Here is a 20339-nt window from a genome sequence, read left to right as displayed (position 1 = left end):
ATGCTCTCTGTCTATTTTATGCTCTTTGCTCTCTTTTATTTGTTTTATTGATGACAAATTCACTAAAGGGAATGTGTTCAATTTATTCATAAATTCGTTTTATACTTTTAAAAATAAGGAGAAAAACAGAAAAAGAAAAAACAGAATTGCCAAGAGAAATGGGAAGGAAAACATTTTCTTGTCATATTATGATGCTGCTAGTTTATTTATTGGTAAAAATTATCTAATGTGTTTCCAGAGGTTGCCTTTTGTAATGATCCGGAATTTAAAATCATCTGAAGATATTTGATCAATGATTCAATATTTCCACGAATCCACCATCCACTTGATTGTCCATACAACATGCAATATGCAGATTTTAATCTAGGTAGTAGTATATTTTAGGGACTGTAATGCATGGATTTTAATTGTTTAGTTGCTGAATAAGAATATTATAGTGAGTTTTGTTATCTTTGGAGAGTAATAACTTAGATTCATAAAATAGAACTGGAGCAAAAACTCAAAGAAGATCAGAGGATAGCTTAGAATAACAAATTTGATAGACACATGTATATGAATTGTAATCTCTGATTTAGTTTTGCGAGTTTTTTATGCATGCTTCTGGATTATATGAATTGTTATGTATAACACATGTATTATGGTACTTTTTTTTTAACAAAAATTTAATTAGAATCATATTATGTTAGGATTGATTACAAGGCTGATTTGAACTATGTATGAATTTGTATGTGAATCATGTATTTTAAGGTGCTTGAACTATGTATGAAACAAAAATTCTTTACGATTTTACGATCCGAGTTTATTTTGTATTTTCCGTGCTATGTCAAAAATAGGTTTTTGACAACTTTGCCATTGAGCATCCTTCTCAACCACTCTTTGAAACATGGCACTTCATTTCGTAAATGCACATAGAAAACTCCTTTCAGGTTTTTAACATTTGTGATTTTAAAAAAAAAAAATCCTAAAGATGGATGTGCTAAATTTGGAAGAAAGTAACTTCAAAGCAATTGATTCATTCTGTAGACATCAGCAGGAAGACAATTGAGCTCTTTCTTCTTGGTGGAGTTCGAAGCATCAATTAGTCCATTGGATAGCCTCATTTAGTTCATCTGATTAGGTTACATTCCAAACCTTCGAATGTTTGTTTCATAGGATATGCTATGTACTGCAGGCTGTTCTACAGTACAGAATGACTAGGGCAGAGGAGCCTGCAGCCTGCAATTTGGCTCGGTGATTCCAAGAAAAAGCGTGGTGTAACTTCGAAGATGAGGATTGGGGGGCTGATTAGCTCGGGCTTGTGTAACCAGGAACACCTCCTGCCTTGGCCGAAAAGAAAAGGCGCAGCAATTTCTTATCTCAGGTATAGTTTTTATCAACCTATTAGATTTACTTTGTTTATCATACAAAATCTTTGACTATAGCTAGCTACGCCTCAACCCCATTTTGTTTAATTGTTGTAAATTGTGTTTGAATTCCTGCTTGAATTAACTGAATTAAAAATGGAAAAGAAATGGGTGTTTTTCCCTAACGCAGCAATACATGACTACATCGGTCGAACAAGAAAGATCAACCAGCATTTGAAGACCGACTTCTTGAAATAATTCAAGGTTGCTCTGCCCCCAAGGCGAGTAATGTATCAGTCTATTTTGTGGCATGTCCACATCCTCATGCCCTTGTAGTTGCCCAAAAATGATGCTCGACTGTATACATTGAATTTGAATTGCAGCCCATCAGTTTTTGCTACTCTTTTAGCTCTTGTCAGTGTAGGTGGATTAGAGGATAATGGACCACAATCAATGTCAGGGCTTGTCACTTGGACCACTTATAACTGAACCTCTTGTTTTGTACTTTCAGCGGGCAAAGCTTTCCATCCAATCAAGGAGCTATTACCTTGTCCTAAACTGAAACATCTAAATATCCAATTTCAATGGTCATCAGTTTAATTGGGGCAACAGGGAAAGCACCTTACAGTGAGATACAAATATTTCCTACAGTCGCTGAAACCTTCAACAACCTGGGATTGCCCATTTATAATGTTCAGTCTCTGCAGTATAACAAAAGCAAATTCCAGGTGGGGACATTTGCAGATCTCATGGAACAAATATACCATAAGATGAGTCACCAATGGTGATGAGCAACAGTGGGTTGCCAAAGATCAAACAGAAAGTATGAAAAAATTAGAAACAAAATAAAATGATCAGTACACAAGTTTCAATTTCTTTGATTCACTAAGAAAATAACCAAATCTTTCCATTAGCATTATTAATCTCATAATGTTATACCTGTAAAACTAATAGAGATCCAGGCTAAGAAGTCAAAATTTCTTTGCAAAGTTGTAAGCTCAGCCATTCTCCAAATCACTATATCGTTTCAGAAGGAACCCCAACAGCTACTTAAAGTGCAAAAGCAAATCAGTAGAGGCCCAAAAATTTCCACCAGAAAGTTCCAGTAACTCCCCAGATGATGGCATTAATAAGGGCCATTGTAAAGCCCATCTTGAATACATCAGGAAGGTCTACATAACCAGCTGTTACAAAAGGCAATTAAAACACTATCAGATGCCATGTTAACGACTCAAAACAGATAATGTAGAACAGAGATCTCAATGTGATCATGATAGATAGCATAGAAAACCCTAAATCAGATCAATTTGAAGAGAAAAAATCTAGTTTGATAGGCTGTCAATGAAGATAAAGTTCATGAAGCAAGATTTAAAACAGAAATGCTTGACAATTATTTGCTTAATTTGGGAGAGCAGATGCATACCTCCATAGTATACAGCAGCTTGGCCACTGCTATAATGTGTAATAGCACCAAAAAGATTCGTATTGTAAGCTAAAGCCAAAGCTGCCAATATACCAGGCACCCCAGCTGCCAAATGCATTGCAAGGAATGCAGAGTACAAAGCACCAACATGACCAGTTTGACTGGCAAATAGGTAGTGGATCAGGAAATAAGATGCCTGAAGAATCCCGAATGCAGCAGGCCAGCTCAAAGAGACAGATTGAAGGACCTTGGCTACACAGCTAGACATCCAGGTTACAACACCAAGGTTTGTCAACTGGCCTGCCATTCCCACTAGAACGGCAAACCAAACCAAAGTATCCCATGCTGATTTTTCAATTAAGCAGTCATCCCAATCAAGAACTCCCAACAGAAGAAGTATTGATAAGCCAATCATTGCAGCAACTACACTTGGTATTCCAAGAGCATCTCTGCAAACAGACCATCCAAGCAGAATCCAAACCCATGAACACATTTCAGAAAGAAAGCATAAAAATATCAACAGGGAACGTAATAATATCTGAAGTTTGAACATCATGCCAAGATCTCTACCAACCAAATATAACAACTATTTTGAGCTATCAGGTACATGCAAAACAAACCAGAATCCCTTGTCCAGGCTGAAGAATCCAAAAGATAATGAAAAAAAAATTAAGCTACCATGAACAAGATAAGAGGATATTTCTTCAACTCCAAAAAAGCACTAAACTCCACCAATTTATACCAATATGATCACAATTAAAGTAACCCAGGTCAAAGCACATTTAAGTATTGCCGTATTCCACAGAAATGACCAGTTAACATTTATTACCAAGTTGTTTTGAGGCCACAGTTAGCTGGAATGAAAACATCTAATGTATTAAATGAGAAATCACCTGCATGTTCATAGCTTTGAGACAATAGTAGATTAACATTGTCCAATTCAATAAACCTAGTCACAAGTTTCACAATCAACTGAATTTAGTGCCATAACATTTTTTGTCAGCAATAATCAAATATCATGGACAAATCTTCTATGTGATGACCTTGCACCATTACTTGAGAGTCATGACAACAGAGTACGCAACCAACTAGTAAGTTGTAAGGACACAACATGCTTTCTTTATGAAAATGTATATGTTTTATTTCTTTAATTAAAGTTGCAAGGTAACCAACAACCACTATGAACTAACCCATTCACAAACCTGTTCTTCCCCAATAAGTGTCTTCCCCCATCCATGAACTCAACCTCCGTGTTCATTAGGACCAGTAAGTAGAGTTCTAACAGGCACCTATTATAACCAGAAACCTAGACAAGGTTTGTTTGGGGAAATGTTAGCAGAGACAGGTAGTATTACAAGGCCTTCTCTTTGCAAATACGCAAGGATCTGGGGATAGAAAGCAAGCATTAACTTCAAGAGCGTGAAAACCGAAAACAGAAAAAAGGGAACAAAAGATCGCCCCTTCATCCCTCAAAGCATAATGCATATGCCAAAAGCCAATATAACTAGAGCTGCAATATGCAAAAAAAATATCAGGCTTCTTGGCTTTTTTAAAAAAAAAAACAAAAACCATGTATGGTCCTTCTACTTTTCACATTTGGCCAAATCAACCCTCTACTTTATAATGGATCAAATTAACCAATTAACTTCCAATAAAAGGTTATTTGAATCCTCCATACAAGCAAATTATAACATGTGGCATTCATAATAATTGGATAAAGGTGCTCAGATCACCAATATTTGAAAATAGAAGGGTTGATCAAACTCAATTTAAAGCGAACAGTTTAATTCGACCAAATGTAAAAAGAAAGGAACCACATGTTATTTTTATCCCATAAACAAATTGAACTTGATAAATCAGAAATCTACACCTACAATTGAATTCCTTTATGATTCAGAGAAATCTACACCTACATTTTTGGTCTGACAAAATTATTATTGAGGCTTTTCTAGATCAGTAAAACCAATAAAAACAAGTTAGCAAGCTGCACATAACACTCCCTCAGCAACCTGTTACCTTAATTTCTGTTAGGACTGCAGAGAAGGGAGAAGGGAGAAGGGAAGGTAATCACAGAGGGTGTCATGGAGCTAAAGAGGAAAAAAAGAGACAAAAATCAATACTTTAATACATGTGATAATCATGCTGGTATAACTATCCCTAGCATACTGATCAATTTATAATCAGTTGAATGACCAGAAAGATGCACTAGATCACAACAAATTAACTGAACAACATTCTAATCTAGTGAATCTTCGGCCTACTCAATCATGATAACATCCACATGATGAAAAGTCCAGAGTAAACATCAGGGTTCAAAATTCCACAATAGGGAGTGGAAAGTTCCAAGGACATTCTGTTTTCTCTACATTTCATTTCCATTAACTCATGCTTATGCATTGTCCAGAATTGGTGTATTACACATAGATATCCTGTTCAAGTTATATCTAAAAAAATAATATATATATTGTAGATGATATGAGATATTTGACTTACCCAAATACCCACAAAGAAACTGCAAGAACCATGGTACCAACCATGATCCATTCATTTCTTGTGACAGGACCCATAGTCTCCAGCTTCTTTGCAGCCACTGCTGGAGCATCTGGAGTGTCTTTCGTTTCAGGAGGATAAAGCTTATATAAGATAAGTGGAGTAGCTAGAATAGAAAACAATGCTGGCAAGCTAGCTGCCTTAAACCAAGAAACCCAAGGGCTTGAAATTATCACCCCAAGTTCCTCAGCTAATTTCAGACACAGCAAGTTTTGAGCCGCTGCTGTAAGAAAAAGAGCACTGGAGCTGCTAGAACACTGTAAGACATTGCAAAAGAATGATGCTTTAGGTGACCGACACTAGAAAATTAAAAGGAGCTAAAATTTGGGAACAAACTACTAGAAACCAGTAATGTTCCACATAAGAAAACAATATAAGAAATACAACAAAGAAACCCTGCTTATGGTTGATAACATGGTACAGAGATGGAAAGGTCTTGAAAATAACAATCCAATCAAAACCTCATGCAGGACCTCTCTGAACTTTCCAGATAGTAATAATGAGGAGACGTCAGAAATTCAACTAGTATGCATCTCCCTTCACAATTAATCCCGCAAATTCTTTACAAGATGCCACCAAGACAGGTGGTAAAGCCTCAACAGGGCGATGGCAAGAGTCAACCTGTCTTCAAGACATTTACATCAACCTAATTAATAATCCATCTCAGTTCAACCAAAAGAAGGCAGTTTCCCATGGAAAAACAATCCAACCACCCATATTTTTCGGATTCACTGATGAATCTTCTAAATTCGTAATAAAGAAAAGAGCTTGTCAACTAGCAAAATCCACAAATAAATTATCATTCTTTTAAGAAACAATATCCTCAACATTTATTCACTCCAATTGAAACAACCACTCACACACAGATAATATCACAGATTGAACATTCCATCCACCGACAGAAAAATTAACTGCACCTACACATCCACACAAATAGCAAAACCAACATGATATAAAAAGAAAACAAGATGCACCATGTAAACAGAAGATAACCTGAAATTGTGACTGAACTAAATAAGAACCGAGCTTTTTCGAAGAGGTATCACCAGGCTTACTCCCTGCTGACAATGACAATGACTTGATAATAGGCAAAAAAATACCACCGGCCCTAGCAGTAGTACTAGGCATTGCAGGCGCGATAAGCGCCTCACTAAGAGTCAATCCGTAAGACAATCCTAAAGTACTCTTCCCTAACCACTTAACAAAATAGGTAGCAATCCTATCACCTAATCCAGTCTTAACAAAACCACGAGCGAAAAAGAAAGAAATAACAATCAACCAAATAACTTCACTAGTAAAAGCACTAAAAGCCGTCGAAAAAGTTAAAGTTCTAGTAACAACCGAAGTGGTTAAACCCAAAAAAGCCCATGCCCCAACTGGCAAAGGACTTAAAACAAGACCAGCGATAGTAGAAAGGAAAATAGACAACAATTGCCAGGCTTGAGGGGTAACTTCTATTGGTTTAGGCACAGCAAACCTTACAATTAAGCCTATAGAGACAGATATTAAAAGGGGTATCAATTTTGCTCCTTTTAGAGATGGGGTTGGTTTTTCTGGCGACTTTGATAACGGGCTGTCCTTGGATTCTTGATCCAATGCGAGAATTCTGGATTTGGACGTGAAGATTTTGTTTTTGTTGTGGAATAGAGAGAAAAGGAGAGGTTTTTGAGTGGATGATCTGATGGTAGAGAGTGAGTGAGCGGTTGATGAGGATTTGGTGATGGAGATAGGTCCCGGTGATCTGTGGAGTAGAGAATTGCGGTTGTAAAGAGAGGTGGAGAAGGTGGTGGTAGCGGAGAGAGAGTGGAGGGCAAAGCTCTCCATCTTTTCACTCTGTTTTCTTGTGTGTTTTCTGTGTAAGAGAGATGATGAGAACGAGAGAATTAGTAGCGAGGGAGAGAGCGGACACAACAAGGAGTTTCGTGAGGTGTTTTGTGACTGTGGTAGTTTAAAATATTTTTTATTTAAAAATATATTAAAATAATATTTTTTATTTTTAATATAATATATCAAAATAATATAAAATATGTAAAATATAATTTTAACACATTTTTAAATATTATTTTAATATATTTGGGATGTGAGGATGGAAATTAGAGGAAGCAACAATGGCCACTAGATATTATTTTAGGACCTTTTCTTGAAAGTTAAAAGCCAATGGCGTTTCAAAAATCAAATGGACATGAAAATGTTCGACAAAGGGTTTCAAGTTTGTTAATTTTTTTATTTATTTTATTTTATTTTTTATAGCAAATCCATAGGCACATAACATCAATGATATTGACACCACTTCAATTATATTCCATCCACTTTTTTATTATTTTTTGGTGGTATTTTAGGATGACATTGACGTGTGATACCAAAGGACTAAATTGAATTGAAGTTCATACAAGTAGGGGGTGATTTTTTTTGTTTGGTTTGGTTTTTATTAAAAAAACAATTAAACTGAAATTTAAAAAAAAACTGAAACTAAACTGAAACCGGTTCAAACCGATCGGTTTCGGTTCGGTTCAGTTTTTTTAGACAAAAACCGGTTCAAACAGGTTTTGCTCGGTTTTTTCGGTTTGACTCGGTTTTTTTGTTTGGGTTCGGTTAGGTTCGGTTTTTTCGGTTTCAGATTTATAAAACCGAAACCAAACCAGTTAGTTTTTTTTAAATTTTAATTTGTTTAATCGGTTTTTTTTCACGGTTCGGTTTTTTTCATTCTGGCTTTCTCAATTTAATCAGTTTTTTGGTTTTTTTCTCGCCCCTAGATACAAGGGCTCAATGAAAATACTCAATAGTTTAGGGTTGAAATCAAAAAAAAAAAAAAATCAAGGGGTGTTGATCAAGATCTCTCTCATTTAAGGGGGGATATCTTGCCTTTCCTATTAAAAAGCAAACTTTTTTTATAAAATTAAAAATTGCTAACTTTTGAATTTCTTTCTATTTTCTTACATATATTTCATTTTTTTAATTTCAGTTAGATATCCCTAGTCCTATAACTTGCGCTTTCAAGTTAATTTTCAACACAAGAGAAGAAGACGCCGACATTAAAATGTATTTTTGAGTATCCTGATTTCTTTTAATTGAGAAACAATTGTTTACGCTTAATAAAATTAATTAATTAAAAATATATGAACTGATATATCGAAAAGAAGTTATTAACATTAATTAAATACTAAAAAAAAAAGAGGGGATATTAATTAAAATTTTAAAAAAAATCAAGCTCGTACACCTGATTAGGCATGAAAAAGCCTAAGCACGCTTGGATCTAGAAGGTCAGGTCCACTAACTAATTTTTTTAATAAATAGGCTACACATTATTCGCTTTGCTTTTTCTTTAACGGACAACATGTCGTATGTTATTACATATGACCATTTATTAGATAATTTTTTAATCTTCTCTAGTGATCTAAAAACAATGTTTGAGTTTTTTATTTTAAAAAGTTAATTTTTAATTTGTTCTCACCTGAAAATAACTTAGAAACACCCTAAGAACCCTCAATAAACCTATTTTCAAACCAAAATGCCTTCTAATCACTCTAAAAAATAAAAAAAAATTATGGACTCAAATGTACTTTTTCCAACATGGCTGAAGGCAATACCATCTTCCTTGAAATCCACTCGATAAGATGAAACCATAACATTTTTCTTTTTTATAATCATCCAAACATTTTTCTTTTTTCTCAACATATAAAAACTAAAACGTAAAATAAATAAAGTCTAGGGTCAAATTATAAATTTCTAAATAATAGAGATTAAATAATACATAACCTGAAACTTCAAGCAACCAAGTGAAGTTTTCTATGGAAAAATTTGTACGGGTCTATTTTTTCTATTAACCTTGGTCCTTTTTTTAATTTATTTTTTAACTATAATCTAAAGTTTTATTTTGCAAAATCAATTTTTAATTATTTGTTAGATTATCTCTCTACACTTCATATATAAAAGCATGCAAATTGGAAAAAAAAACTAAACACATAAACCATACTAATGTAACTTAAAATGATGAAATTAAAATAAATTAATTATAAAAAAAGTAAGCGGACCAAAATGAAAAAAATAAAGAATTACACTGTTCAAATAAAATTATACAATGAACAGTAAATCCACCTGAACTTTTTTAATTTTGTTAGTAATTATGGGATCAACTTTTATATATCAAGATTGGATCTAATAAAAAAAATAATCCACGTTCAAAATTGATGAATGATTAAAAAAAAAGTTATTACAAATGACTCCACTAGGAATTTGAATAATAATAAAAAAACCATCATGGATTTTACATTCATCTAAATAAAAGAATAAAGAATGCATAATATTTTTTATTTTAGGTAAGTGTTAGTTTAATTAAAAAAACCATCATGGATTTTACATTCATCTAAATAAAAGAATAAAGAATCCATAATATTTTTTTATTTTAGATTTTAGGTAAGTATATGTTTGGTATTAAGATAATAGTTGGTTTTTAAATTATTTACATTCAAAAATATATTAAGATAATGCTTTTTTATTATAAAAAAATTTATTTTTGATATTAATATATTAAAACAATAAAAAAAACACAAAAACATAAAAATTTTAAAAACAACATTTATGTCAAAAAAAAAAAAAGCATGCACTACCTATAAAAGGCAAAATAACCATGAGACATGGTTTTTAGTGAAAATAGAAATTCCATATTCATAAAATATTAAGTTCAATATTTCTAAACTCTTTTCATGAGCACCCAAATTCCTTCTTTTTCCGAGGTCTGGAGTGCAAGAGTCGTCGACCTGTAGATAGGGATGGCAAAATACAATGCATCGATAAAATAGTTTATTCTCCTGGTTGCAAATATAATAATTATTAAAGGTTAATATAATTGTTAATTTTAGAGTTTATAAAATTAGTTGAGATATGTGTAAGTTGATCCGAACACTCACGTCAATAAAAAAAAAATCAAAGATTAAGTAAGATTTGCTTGATTTAAATCTGGAATTAGATTTTAATTTTGACTTCTTGAACTGTATTTAATAATAATTTTTTTAAAAAAATCCTTGTGGGCTAGAATTTTTTTATATTAAAAGAAATAATCCTAGCAAAAGAAATAACCCAGTTGTAACTTAAAAATCCACATCCCTGGGAATCAAGATTAAAAAAAAAAATAGTTACCAATTGCCAAAAACAGGTAGACGATAACCAAATCAAATTAATGCCCTTTGGAGAGTTAGAGTTTAGAACAATTTCAATGAAAGGCCTTGGATCATAAATAAGTTAGATTTCATAAAACCAAACAAAAAATTAAACCCGCTAATCTTGTGGGTTAACTTGGTTTGGTCCTTATACTTTTTTTTTTTATCTATTTGATTTTTAAAATTTTAATTTTGATCTTGAATTTTATTTTTTTTATTTTTCAGTTTTTAATTTAAAAAAGGACAGAGAGAATCGTTGAATTTTAATAATAGAGAAAATCTTGATTGATATCGATTTAGACCATGAAAATAAATCAATCTTAATGTCAATAAATTTCTTTTGGTGAAGAGAATCTCATCTAGATATTCTTTGTCATTTCCATCACCTAAAAAATGATTGGACCATTAGAGCATAAGTCAAACAACTCCTTTTATAGCAAGATGAAGCATCCAGATCTAGATATGTACTAGCTTGATTGCCCGCGCTTTGCTGCGGGCGATTTTAGGTTATGAATGAAAATACAGTTTTGTACCAGAATAAGCATAACATGCATGAAAAATAATAATTGCTAAGCAATAATAAAAAGAACTGCAGCTAGGTATAGTATCAAAGGTTTGATAATATAGATAAAGTTATAGATTAAGTTATAAACAACAAAATGCAAATAAGCTGTCAGATTGCTGAGCACTTAAAAGACATTGTTGTTTCCAAATTATATCAAAATTACAGAGGCAGCAATCATGATAATATAGATTAAGTTATAAACAACATCAAAAGTGGAAATAAGCTGCCAGATTCCTCTCCATGTTCTTGCTACAGGAATCTAAATCCAAGTCATTTGTAGAGGAATTGCTAGTTTTTCTGCAAAGTAAAGACAATAAAATAAATTATGTAAAGACAACAAATCCAAGTCATTGTTGTTAGTATTTTTTGGACATGTTAAATAGCCTTCACAAAAATGTTTTTGGTTTTTTTTGTTTTGTGTTATAGATGCAATTGAAGGTTGAAAATTCTGTGAACATTTATGTAGTAGATGAAGTTAAATGTGTGCATGAAGCAAGATATAAAAATTGACCATTTCAGGCAGAAATCATACACACTGAAATTTAAAGTCGTAATTTAATTGATAACTATATATAATTTAATTCATAGGCCAACGAAATATAAACAACTTGTTAAAAATTCTTAATTCAACATACAACACCTTAAATTACCATGTCAAATCAATAAACAATTTAATTCTTCATTTTGAAGCATAGAAGTAATAACATTGATTGCCTAAATTATTTCATCAGTTAAGCTAGAAATTAACACCCAAATGGAAAAATCTGCAATATATTATTATTTTTTATTCTTAAGCATATTTCATTTTGGAATGCATTTCTTTAAATAACCTCTAACATGAGTTCAATCAACTCTTTTTTTAAACACGTATCACTAAGCATGAGTTCAAGCAAGACCTTTTAAAAAAAAAACACACATATCAGCAAGCATATATTTTCCAGCAGAGCAAAACAACACCCTAATCTCAAGCTATCATGCAAACAAAGAATAAGCATTGATTAACTTAACTTAAGCTCTTTCAACAACAACAAACATATTCTAAAAAATTTAATAGAAAATAGCTTGTAAGAAAGAATGAAACAACTAAGAACCAGAACACTGTTTAATTAAAAAAAGAGGCATGAAAATACCTTGTCAAACATTCCTTGAAAGTGGATAGCAAAATCAATAGCCTACACCATTAAACATTCTGAGAAGGTCCACACAAAATAAAGCAACCTGTAAAACAAACATTTTCACATGCATAAATCCACTAATCACCCAAATTAGCACCCAAAATCAAGATGGAAAAAAACCACAAACAAATTTTTTTTCTCATATCCGAAGCACCAATCAACCTCAAATGCCTCATCTTAAATAATAATTTTTTTTTAAAAGGGAACAAAACAACGTGAAGCTTAACAACAATGAAGCCACCTAAGGCTTTGTGGGAACATAGTGCAGGAAAAAAATTTTATTAGATAATGTATGCATTATGTTGATCATGCTACAAAGGAATGAGAGAACACAATACAACTCACACATTACCTAGTAAACTGGAAAAAAAAAATATGGAACCCTTCAAAGGCATACATATAAGATGACAGGAAAAAGACAAAACAAACATACAAAACCACATAAGCAAATGAAAACAATAAGGGGAGCTGTAGTTACTGAAATGAAAAAAAAAAAAAAAACAATGCCACATGACAGCCCTTGCCAATTAAAAAGACCACATGGATTAGAGCAAAAAACTCTCAACTATAAAAAACATGGACCCAAAATATATATATAAAAAAATTGCATGGACAAAGTAATATTTAAAAATTCTTAATTCAACATACAACACCTTAAATTACCATGCCAAACCAAAAAACAATTTCATTCTTCGTTTTGAAGCATAGAAGCAATAACATTGATTGCCTAAATTATTTCATGAGTTAACATAGCAATTAACACCCAAACGGAAATCTTCAACATATTATTATTTTTTATTCTTAAGTATCTTTCATTTCAGAATATATCTTTTTAAATAACCATTAACATGAGTTCAATTATTTTTTAAAAAAAAACACATATTACTAAGCATGAGTTCAAGCAACACCTTTTTAAAAAATACACATCATCAATCATATATTTTCCAGCAAAGCAAAACAACACCCCAAACTCAAGTTATTAAAATTCAACCAGCCTTCCTTTGAGTGACAAAATTATTCAAAGTAGAAAAGACAAAAGTGAAGATGGTGTAGTTAAGTAGTTGCTTGTCTCAACCAAAGCTTTTTGGTAACACAAATTGTCTAAGAAAATGACAGCGAGAACTGAAATTGCAAGCAAAGCTAGTTCTCTTGACTGCACACAAAATCGGAGGGGAGAAATTAAGGAATAAAGCATCAAGACCAATTGAAAATTAAACAACTAATCCATTCATTTTACGGAACAAATAAAATAATTAAAAAAATTATGATAGAATCAAATGTATCCAGCCAAGTCAAAAACCCTAATTACAATTAAAAATCAATGTTAAGAGAGATTACAATGCGATCTTGCAAGGTTTTGGCTTTTTCAGCCATGACTTGATGAGCTTGGTGAACAACAAAGCTGTTCCCTACTTTCACTGCCTTGCTCACATAGAGAGAATTGAACACAAAGTGATACAACATACTTGTTTAATGCTTAATAAAAAAAGATAGTACTAATTAATAACTACAGTCTAGACAAGTTCATTATTATGTATTTGGACCGAGAAGAGGTCAGTCAACGACTCAAGCAATTCCTCTACGTGGGCACTAACCTAATCAAGAAAAAAAAAATCTTAATTCTCCAACTTTACGTGGAATTCAGTTTTGAAAATTGTAGTTAATTTATACCAAAACCATGAAAGCAAACATTTCAAGTTTCAAATGCATTGAATTTCCAGAACCATGATTTACTTAGTAGCTAATATCTTTTTCTGAAAATTTTAAAAAAGTCTTACAAATTGCATGCAAATAAGATATCTCAAGATGATTTTAAACTGATAATACTCTAAGAATTTCAATAAATAAGCATCCTAAATTACCTTTATTTAAATATAATTTCTATACATATTTAGTATGCATACATGATTGTTTTCCTATATGTTATGCAAGTTAATATATATTTGTTTAGCATGACTTGCAGTTGTTATGTCAAATCAAAACATTTATGCTCACTTTTCTATTTATTTGTGATTTTTGGACACCGACATTTATAAAATAGTAACAGTAACAATGCTATAAAATATTTTCAGGAGCCTTGATCCATATCTTTTAGCACAAACCGAAGGACCAGAATGCTTGAGGTTTGTGATTAACATTATAAATTAGCCGCGTTTTCTTCTCCCCAAGTAGAGAATTAAGGAAAAGGAAAATGTCAAATGACCAGAGGCTAGGTGCAGAGCCAATCCCATTCCCCCCTTTTTTAGTTTTTTTTTGCTTTTACTATATGCAAAGTAACAACGGCAAGTAAAGAAGCAAATGCTACTTTAAACAGACGAAAATTGGTGAGGTCTTGGAATGATTTGTGGTGTAGTTGAAAGGGGCGGCTTGAAAGAACATGACAATGGAAATCTTGCCAGAACTCAAGAACAATTTCAATTTGTGAGACAAATAAAAAATTCCCTTTGAAATATTTGTAAATCAAAATGGGTATAGAGAAGAACACGCAAAGCTGTGATGAGAAAATAAAGAAGAAATTAATTAAAACGCAGAGCATGAGTTCAAGCAACACCTTTTTAAAAAAAAAAAACACATATCAGCAAGCATATATTTTCCAACAGAGCAAAACAACACCCTAATCTCAAGCTATCATGCAAAAAAAAGAATAAGCATTGATTAACCTAACTTAAGCTCTTTCAACAACAACAAAGATATTCTAAAAACTTTAGTAGAAAATAGCTTGTAAGAAAGAATGAAACAACTAAGAACTATAACACTGTTTAATAAAAAAAAAAGAGGCATGAAAATACCTTGTTAAACATTCCTTGAAAGTGGATAGCAAAATTAATAGCCTACACGATTAAAGATTCTGAGAAAATCCACACAAAATAAAGCAACTTGCAAAACAAACAATTTCAGATGCATAAATCCACCAATCAACCAAATTAACACCCAAAATCCAGATGGAAAAAAACCACAAACAAATTGTTTTTCTCATATCTGAGGCACCACTCAACCTCAAATGCCTCATCTCAAATAACAATTTTTTTAAAAGGGAACAACGTGAAGTTTAACAACAATGAAGCTACCTAAGGCTTTGTCTGAACATAGTGCAGGAAAAAAATGTTATTAGATAATGTATGCATTATGTTGATCATGTTAGAAAGGAATGAGAGAACACAATACAACTCACACATTACCTAGTAAACTGAAAAAAAAAAAAAAAAAACATGGAACCCATTCAAAGGCATAGAGATAAGCTGACAGGAAAAGGAAAAAAAAAACAAACAAAACTATAAAAGCAAATGAAAACAATAAGGGGAACTGTAGTTACTAAAAATAAAAAAATAATAATAAAAAAAAACAATGCCACATGACAGCCCTTGCCAATTAAAAAGACCACATGGATTAGAGCAAAAAACTCTTAACTATAAAAAACATGGACCCAAAATAAAATAAAAAATTGCATGGACAAAGTAATATTTAAATAATGATGGGTTCCAGTATAGAGTTGGTGTTTTTATATAATGATGGGTTACATTAATTTTGCATGGACAAACTAATAATTAAATCACAAACATGTATTTACTTGGCATATGTGGTTTTACAGCCTATTGAGCACAATCTTTTATTCTTGAAAATGGATGATCATGACATGCACTTGTTTTTTTTACCGTTATTTCAATATATTTCTAATACTTTATCAACAAAGTATTTCAATATAATTCTAATATTTGAAAAAAAAAAAAGAACTAATCTGTAAAAAAACAAACATAAAATGGAAAAGAAAAATACAGCAACAAAGCTGCAAGCAAAAAAGAGGTAAAGTCTGAAAATAATGGTGCACCTGTAACTTGAGTGACAGAGGAAAAAGGTGGTGTTACAACTCTCTGCAACCTAGAGATAGCTCAACACTAATTGGAATACCATGCCTGCAACAAATGGTTAAAAATAGAAAGTCACCAAGCAAATCTGAACTTGAGAGATGGATAATAACAACAATAAAAAAAAAAACATGCGATTATGAAAATGAAAAGAAAATAATTATGAAAATACTTTTACTGCCTTGCCCATATAGAGAGAATTGAACACAAAGTGATACAACATACTTGTTTAATGCCTCATCTCAAATAACAAATTCATTCATCTCAATCCATAATTTTTTTAATCCAAAACCAGATGGAACAAAAAACACTTACCCTAAATCTCCTGTGTTGTTGATTGAAAATCTTTTGTTTTTTTAGGTGCTACACTTCTACTCCAGGTTACGGAAAGGCGTGTAAAAAAAAGTAGTGAAGATATACTGAGGTTTTTCGCTGAAACTCTATGAAAATTCTGTGGTCTTTCCATTCTGCTGCAATTTTTCTTTAAATTCCCTAAAGCGTGCAGCGCAATTGTCAAACTCTGTAGGCTGCCATGGCCAAACAGTGTTAAATGTTCTAGAAGATTAAGCTCTGTTTTTTCTAGATTGCCCTTGATTCAGCTAGAGGTCTTGAATATATCCATGAGCATATTGTCCCTGTTTATATTCATCGTGATATTAAATCAGCAAACATACTGATACGCAAGAACTTCAGGGGAAATGTTGGATTGATATTTTTCTTATGATGGTGTCCCATTTTAAGCCTTTTTCACATAGTTGTACTGAATCCTTTATTGTACAGGTTGCAGATTTTGGATTAACAAAACTAACTAAGGCTGGAAGTGCATCTCCCCTTACACGTCTTGTGGGTACATTTGGATACATGTCGCCAGAGTAAAGCATTTTCTCCTTTAACAATTCTATAAGAAGATAAAAACTTTGGAATAGGTGTCAGATAGAATCATGCATAGCTTAACTACTGGCCGGTTTCAATTTCTTAACAACTTGCCCTGTTTATAACTGTCTAGAGTTCAGAGAAAGATCCCAAAATCTGTGTCAGAGCAAACAAAGCTTTTATGAGTTGTGTGATTTTACCTTATTCTTATCGGGAACATATTTGTTTCTTTTTCTTTAACCCCCCTAATTCATATCCCACCAAACACACATATTATATGAAACTCTTTAGGGGCTAGAAGAAGGCTAAGGTAATTTTTGTGCTTGGAGGGTCTTCGGGGCTAATGCTATTAACTTTGATTTGCTGAATGTTTATAGTCAAATGTTATTGGGGCATAAGGATTGGTATTTTACTAATAACAAAAAAGGCAACAAACAATGCTACAAATAATCGTTCAACAAAAGTAAAAAAAATTAAAGACAACTAAAAGGAGCCAAATCTTAAAAACACAGTAAAGTTCATAACTTGCAACCCAAATTGATTTGAAACTAAAGTCGAGGAAAAGCAGAGAATAATCTTAAAAAACTAACCTTTGTCTTAGTAGAACACGGGGAAAAAGTTAGGAGCCAGTACACCCAAAAGCAAAGCTTAAAGCATTATATATCTTTGCAGGAAAAAAGGAAAATACATGCCCACCAACATGATAAAAAGCAAGTAACTGGATGTCACAAAACAGAAGTGATTGCTATGACCAGATATGAAATAGAGTTCTTAAAAAATTTTCCATCAGGACAACCCATCACCTACCCAAGTCAGAACTAAACTAACAAATCAGCCCCCTCACCTTGTCTCCATATTTTCCGCTCAAGAAAAAATGACCAGATATAAAATAGAGTTCTTAAAAATATTCAAACAGGACAGCCCATCACCTACTAAAGTCAAAATTAAACTAACAAATCAGCTCCCTCACCTTGTCTCCACATTTCCCGCTTAAGAAAAACACTGCACATCACAATGGCAGCAACATGCCAACCTTGACGTGCATTAAATGCCTGTCAGCTGAAACAACTTAAAACCATACTTCTCTTCTCTTTTCATCAGCATGCTGAACCAACCCACTCTCACCTATCTCAACTGAGACATCCAAATGCATGTCAACACCTTAATTCTTAGGGGAAAAAAACGTACCAGCACAAAGAAATGCAAGCAAACCAGCCATGTATAAATAAGAGCCACAAAGAGCCTTTTAATCCATGCCAAGCCACCTAATAAAAAAAGCTTCACTGTCAAGTGATATTTTGTAAAAAAGCAAACTAAAAATTAAATTAATTTTAAAAAAACCAAAACTGGTCAGTCAATCACTGCAATTATATACAAAATCTGACCAAATTACTAATCACAAATAAGCTCACCTGCTCTGGCGCTGCATTTAAGAACTCCTAAAATCAAGCCAGATTTTCTGGTGGCGGCGACGTCTCTGCAGACTAAAGTCCCTTTCCCTTTCAGCCTAAGCCATCATGAAATCCAAGCCGTCGTTCACTCTTCATTTCCCGGTCTTTCCTTTTGGGATCTATATGCAATTTTAAAATCTGTCCATCAGGGCCCGAGCAGCAAGAAAAAGGAGGAGCTAATCAGACAAAGCTATGCAATTATAAAATCTGTCCGTGAGGGGACAGAGCTCTATAAGGTACCGAAAAAAATCACACGGCAGGTGAACGAAGCGTATGGAAGTCACTTACGGATCCGGATTCCATTCTTTTTTAGTGAACGAAGGGCAAGCACTGGGCAGACCTCCTGGTGAGAACTGAATGATGCAAACCAAGATCTTGTACCGCGAGAAAACACCAAAACAGACCTTTAAGCCAATTGCTCCAGTCCACAGTAAGGCAGCCACAATGTTTTCTTAAGCCCTTTTAGCATTTACTGAGATAGATCTGGAATTGTGAATGTATTATTTGCTTTGTTTGTGAGGCGTTTGCATCAAAAAAAACAAAAACATGAAAAGCTGTAACCTGTAGATGTATGGCAAAGATGCTACCACGTGTCCAACCAAAAAAATGAAAAAACATTGAAACAAAACTGGCCAGGAGATACTATGTACAGTGAAACAAAACAATGAAACAAAGTGGCCAAAACCTACCGACAAATAAATTTTAAACGTAAACAGTGCAATCCACAGTGATTTTAGAAACAATGTACAGTGATTTACTGATCTCTTTTAGTTTTTTTTTAATAAATACATAAAATACTTTTAATCCAACCTGCTATCTTTTTTTCCTTTTTCTTGTATTTTAGGTTTACAATCAATTTTAGCATTACTCTCAATGTTTGCACTACATAGGTGGCTTCCACTATGCCGCAAGTTGGGCTATAATTTCTTATCATTAAGAAAAAATTTAGGAGGCGGTAATGTTTTTAAAAAAGTTAGAAAAATCTAACAATCGAGTCATTGACTCAACTTAGTTTAGTAAGCACAGTTAATTTAACAATATAATTACAAAAATAAGCAACAATAGAAAATAAATAGAACTATATGTATATCAACTAAAAAAATAAACAATTATCAATATTATAGGAAGATATCCTCTTAATATTTGATAACAAAACAAAAATCAAATGAGAATACGATAACCCATACAAAGCAAAATGAAAAAAAATTCAAAGCTTATTACCAAAATAATATAGTCAAAGCTCAATTTTCAACAAATCAACGGTGGAAAAATAAAATTAAAAGAAAAATCAAATTAAAAAAAAAGAAAAAAAATGACCTGAGTCAGAGTCAGCCAACCAAATACGTGCGTATGAAAATTGAATAAAACAATGAAGCTCAAATATCAAAAAAACACAATGTCGAAGGGCAAAACTAAAAAAAAAATCTCATCTAAAAAAACAACAAAAATAAAGACATGAGTCAACCTTAAGTTAACTTATTAAGCCCATGACCCAGGACATAAGATCAGGATAATTTCATAGAAATGAAGTGAAAAAAATCGTGGAGCTTAATCCCTAACTAGTCCAATGTTGAAAGATGAAATTAAAAAAATAAATTTTAAAAAAGAACCTAAAAAAGATTGAAGTCAACCCGAGCTAATCTTCAAAACTCGTGACTCATGTCATAAAGCCGGGACCAACCCTATACAAAGCAAACCTGAAAAAAGCATGAAGCCAAATCCCCCCATCAACAAATTGTCGAGGGATGAAATTGAAAAAAAATCCAATTAAAAAAAGAATAGAAAATAAATAGCAATCAAAATAATAAAAACTAAATTTGATATAAAAATTTAATGAATCTAAATACTTAAGGGATAAAATTAAATAAAAAAATCAATAAAACAAATACATAACAATAAAAAAAAAATTGACCAAATTTAATATAGAAAATAAATGATAG

The 20339-nt window shown here is 32.4% G+C and overlaps 1 protein-coding gene and 1 long non-coding RNA gene across 3 annotated transcripts; both read right to left on the bottom strand.

The window, feature by feature from the left end:
• Positions 1-2194: 2194 nt before the first annotated feature.
• On the bottom strand, positions 2195-7249 carry LOC7496609 (dicarboxylate transporter 2.1, chloroplastic). The gene is made up of 4 exons (XM_002323712.4): positions 6310-7249; positions 5260-5573; positions 2767-3215; positions 2195-2527 (listed from the first exon to the last, which is right to left on the bottom strand). Exons 1-4 carry the CDS (start codon positions 7138-7140, stop codon positions 2412-2414), a joined length of 1710 nt encoding a protein of 569 aa, XP_002323748.1. The 5' UTR covers positions 7141-7249; the 3' UTR covers positions 2195-2411.
• Positions 7250-11074: 3825 nt separating this feature from the next.
• On the bottom strand, positions 11075-18876 carry LOC112324699 (uncharacterized). 2 transcript variants are annotated; one of them, XR_002978695.2, is made up of 5 exons: positions 18688-18876; positions 18361-18537; positions 16039-18213; positions 12168-12255; positions 11075-11334 (listed from the first exon to the last, which is right to left on the bottom strand). It is a non-coding gene; the product is annotated as an uncharacterized LOC112324699 (long non-coding RNA). The 2 variants fall into 2 exon arrangements; XR_002978696.2 differs by having other exon boundaries at positions 18361-18518.
• Positions 18877-20339: the final 1463 nt, after the last annotated feature.

The sequence above is a fragment of the Populus trichocarpa genome, chromosome 17 (genome assembly GCF_000002775.5).
Source record: "Populus trichocarpa isolate Nisqually-1 chromosome 17, P.trichocarpa_v4.1, whole genome shotgun sequence".
NCBI classification, from domain to species: domain Eukaryota; kingdom Viridiplantae; phylum Streptophyta; class Magnoliopsida; order Malpighiales; family Salicaceae; genus Populus; species Populus trichocarpa.
Note: the sequence above shows the minus strand (reverse complement) of the source record. Positions and strands in the feature narration are given on the sequence as shown.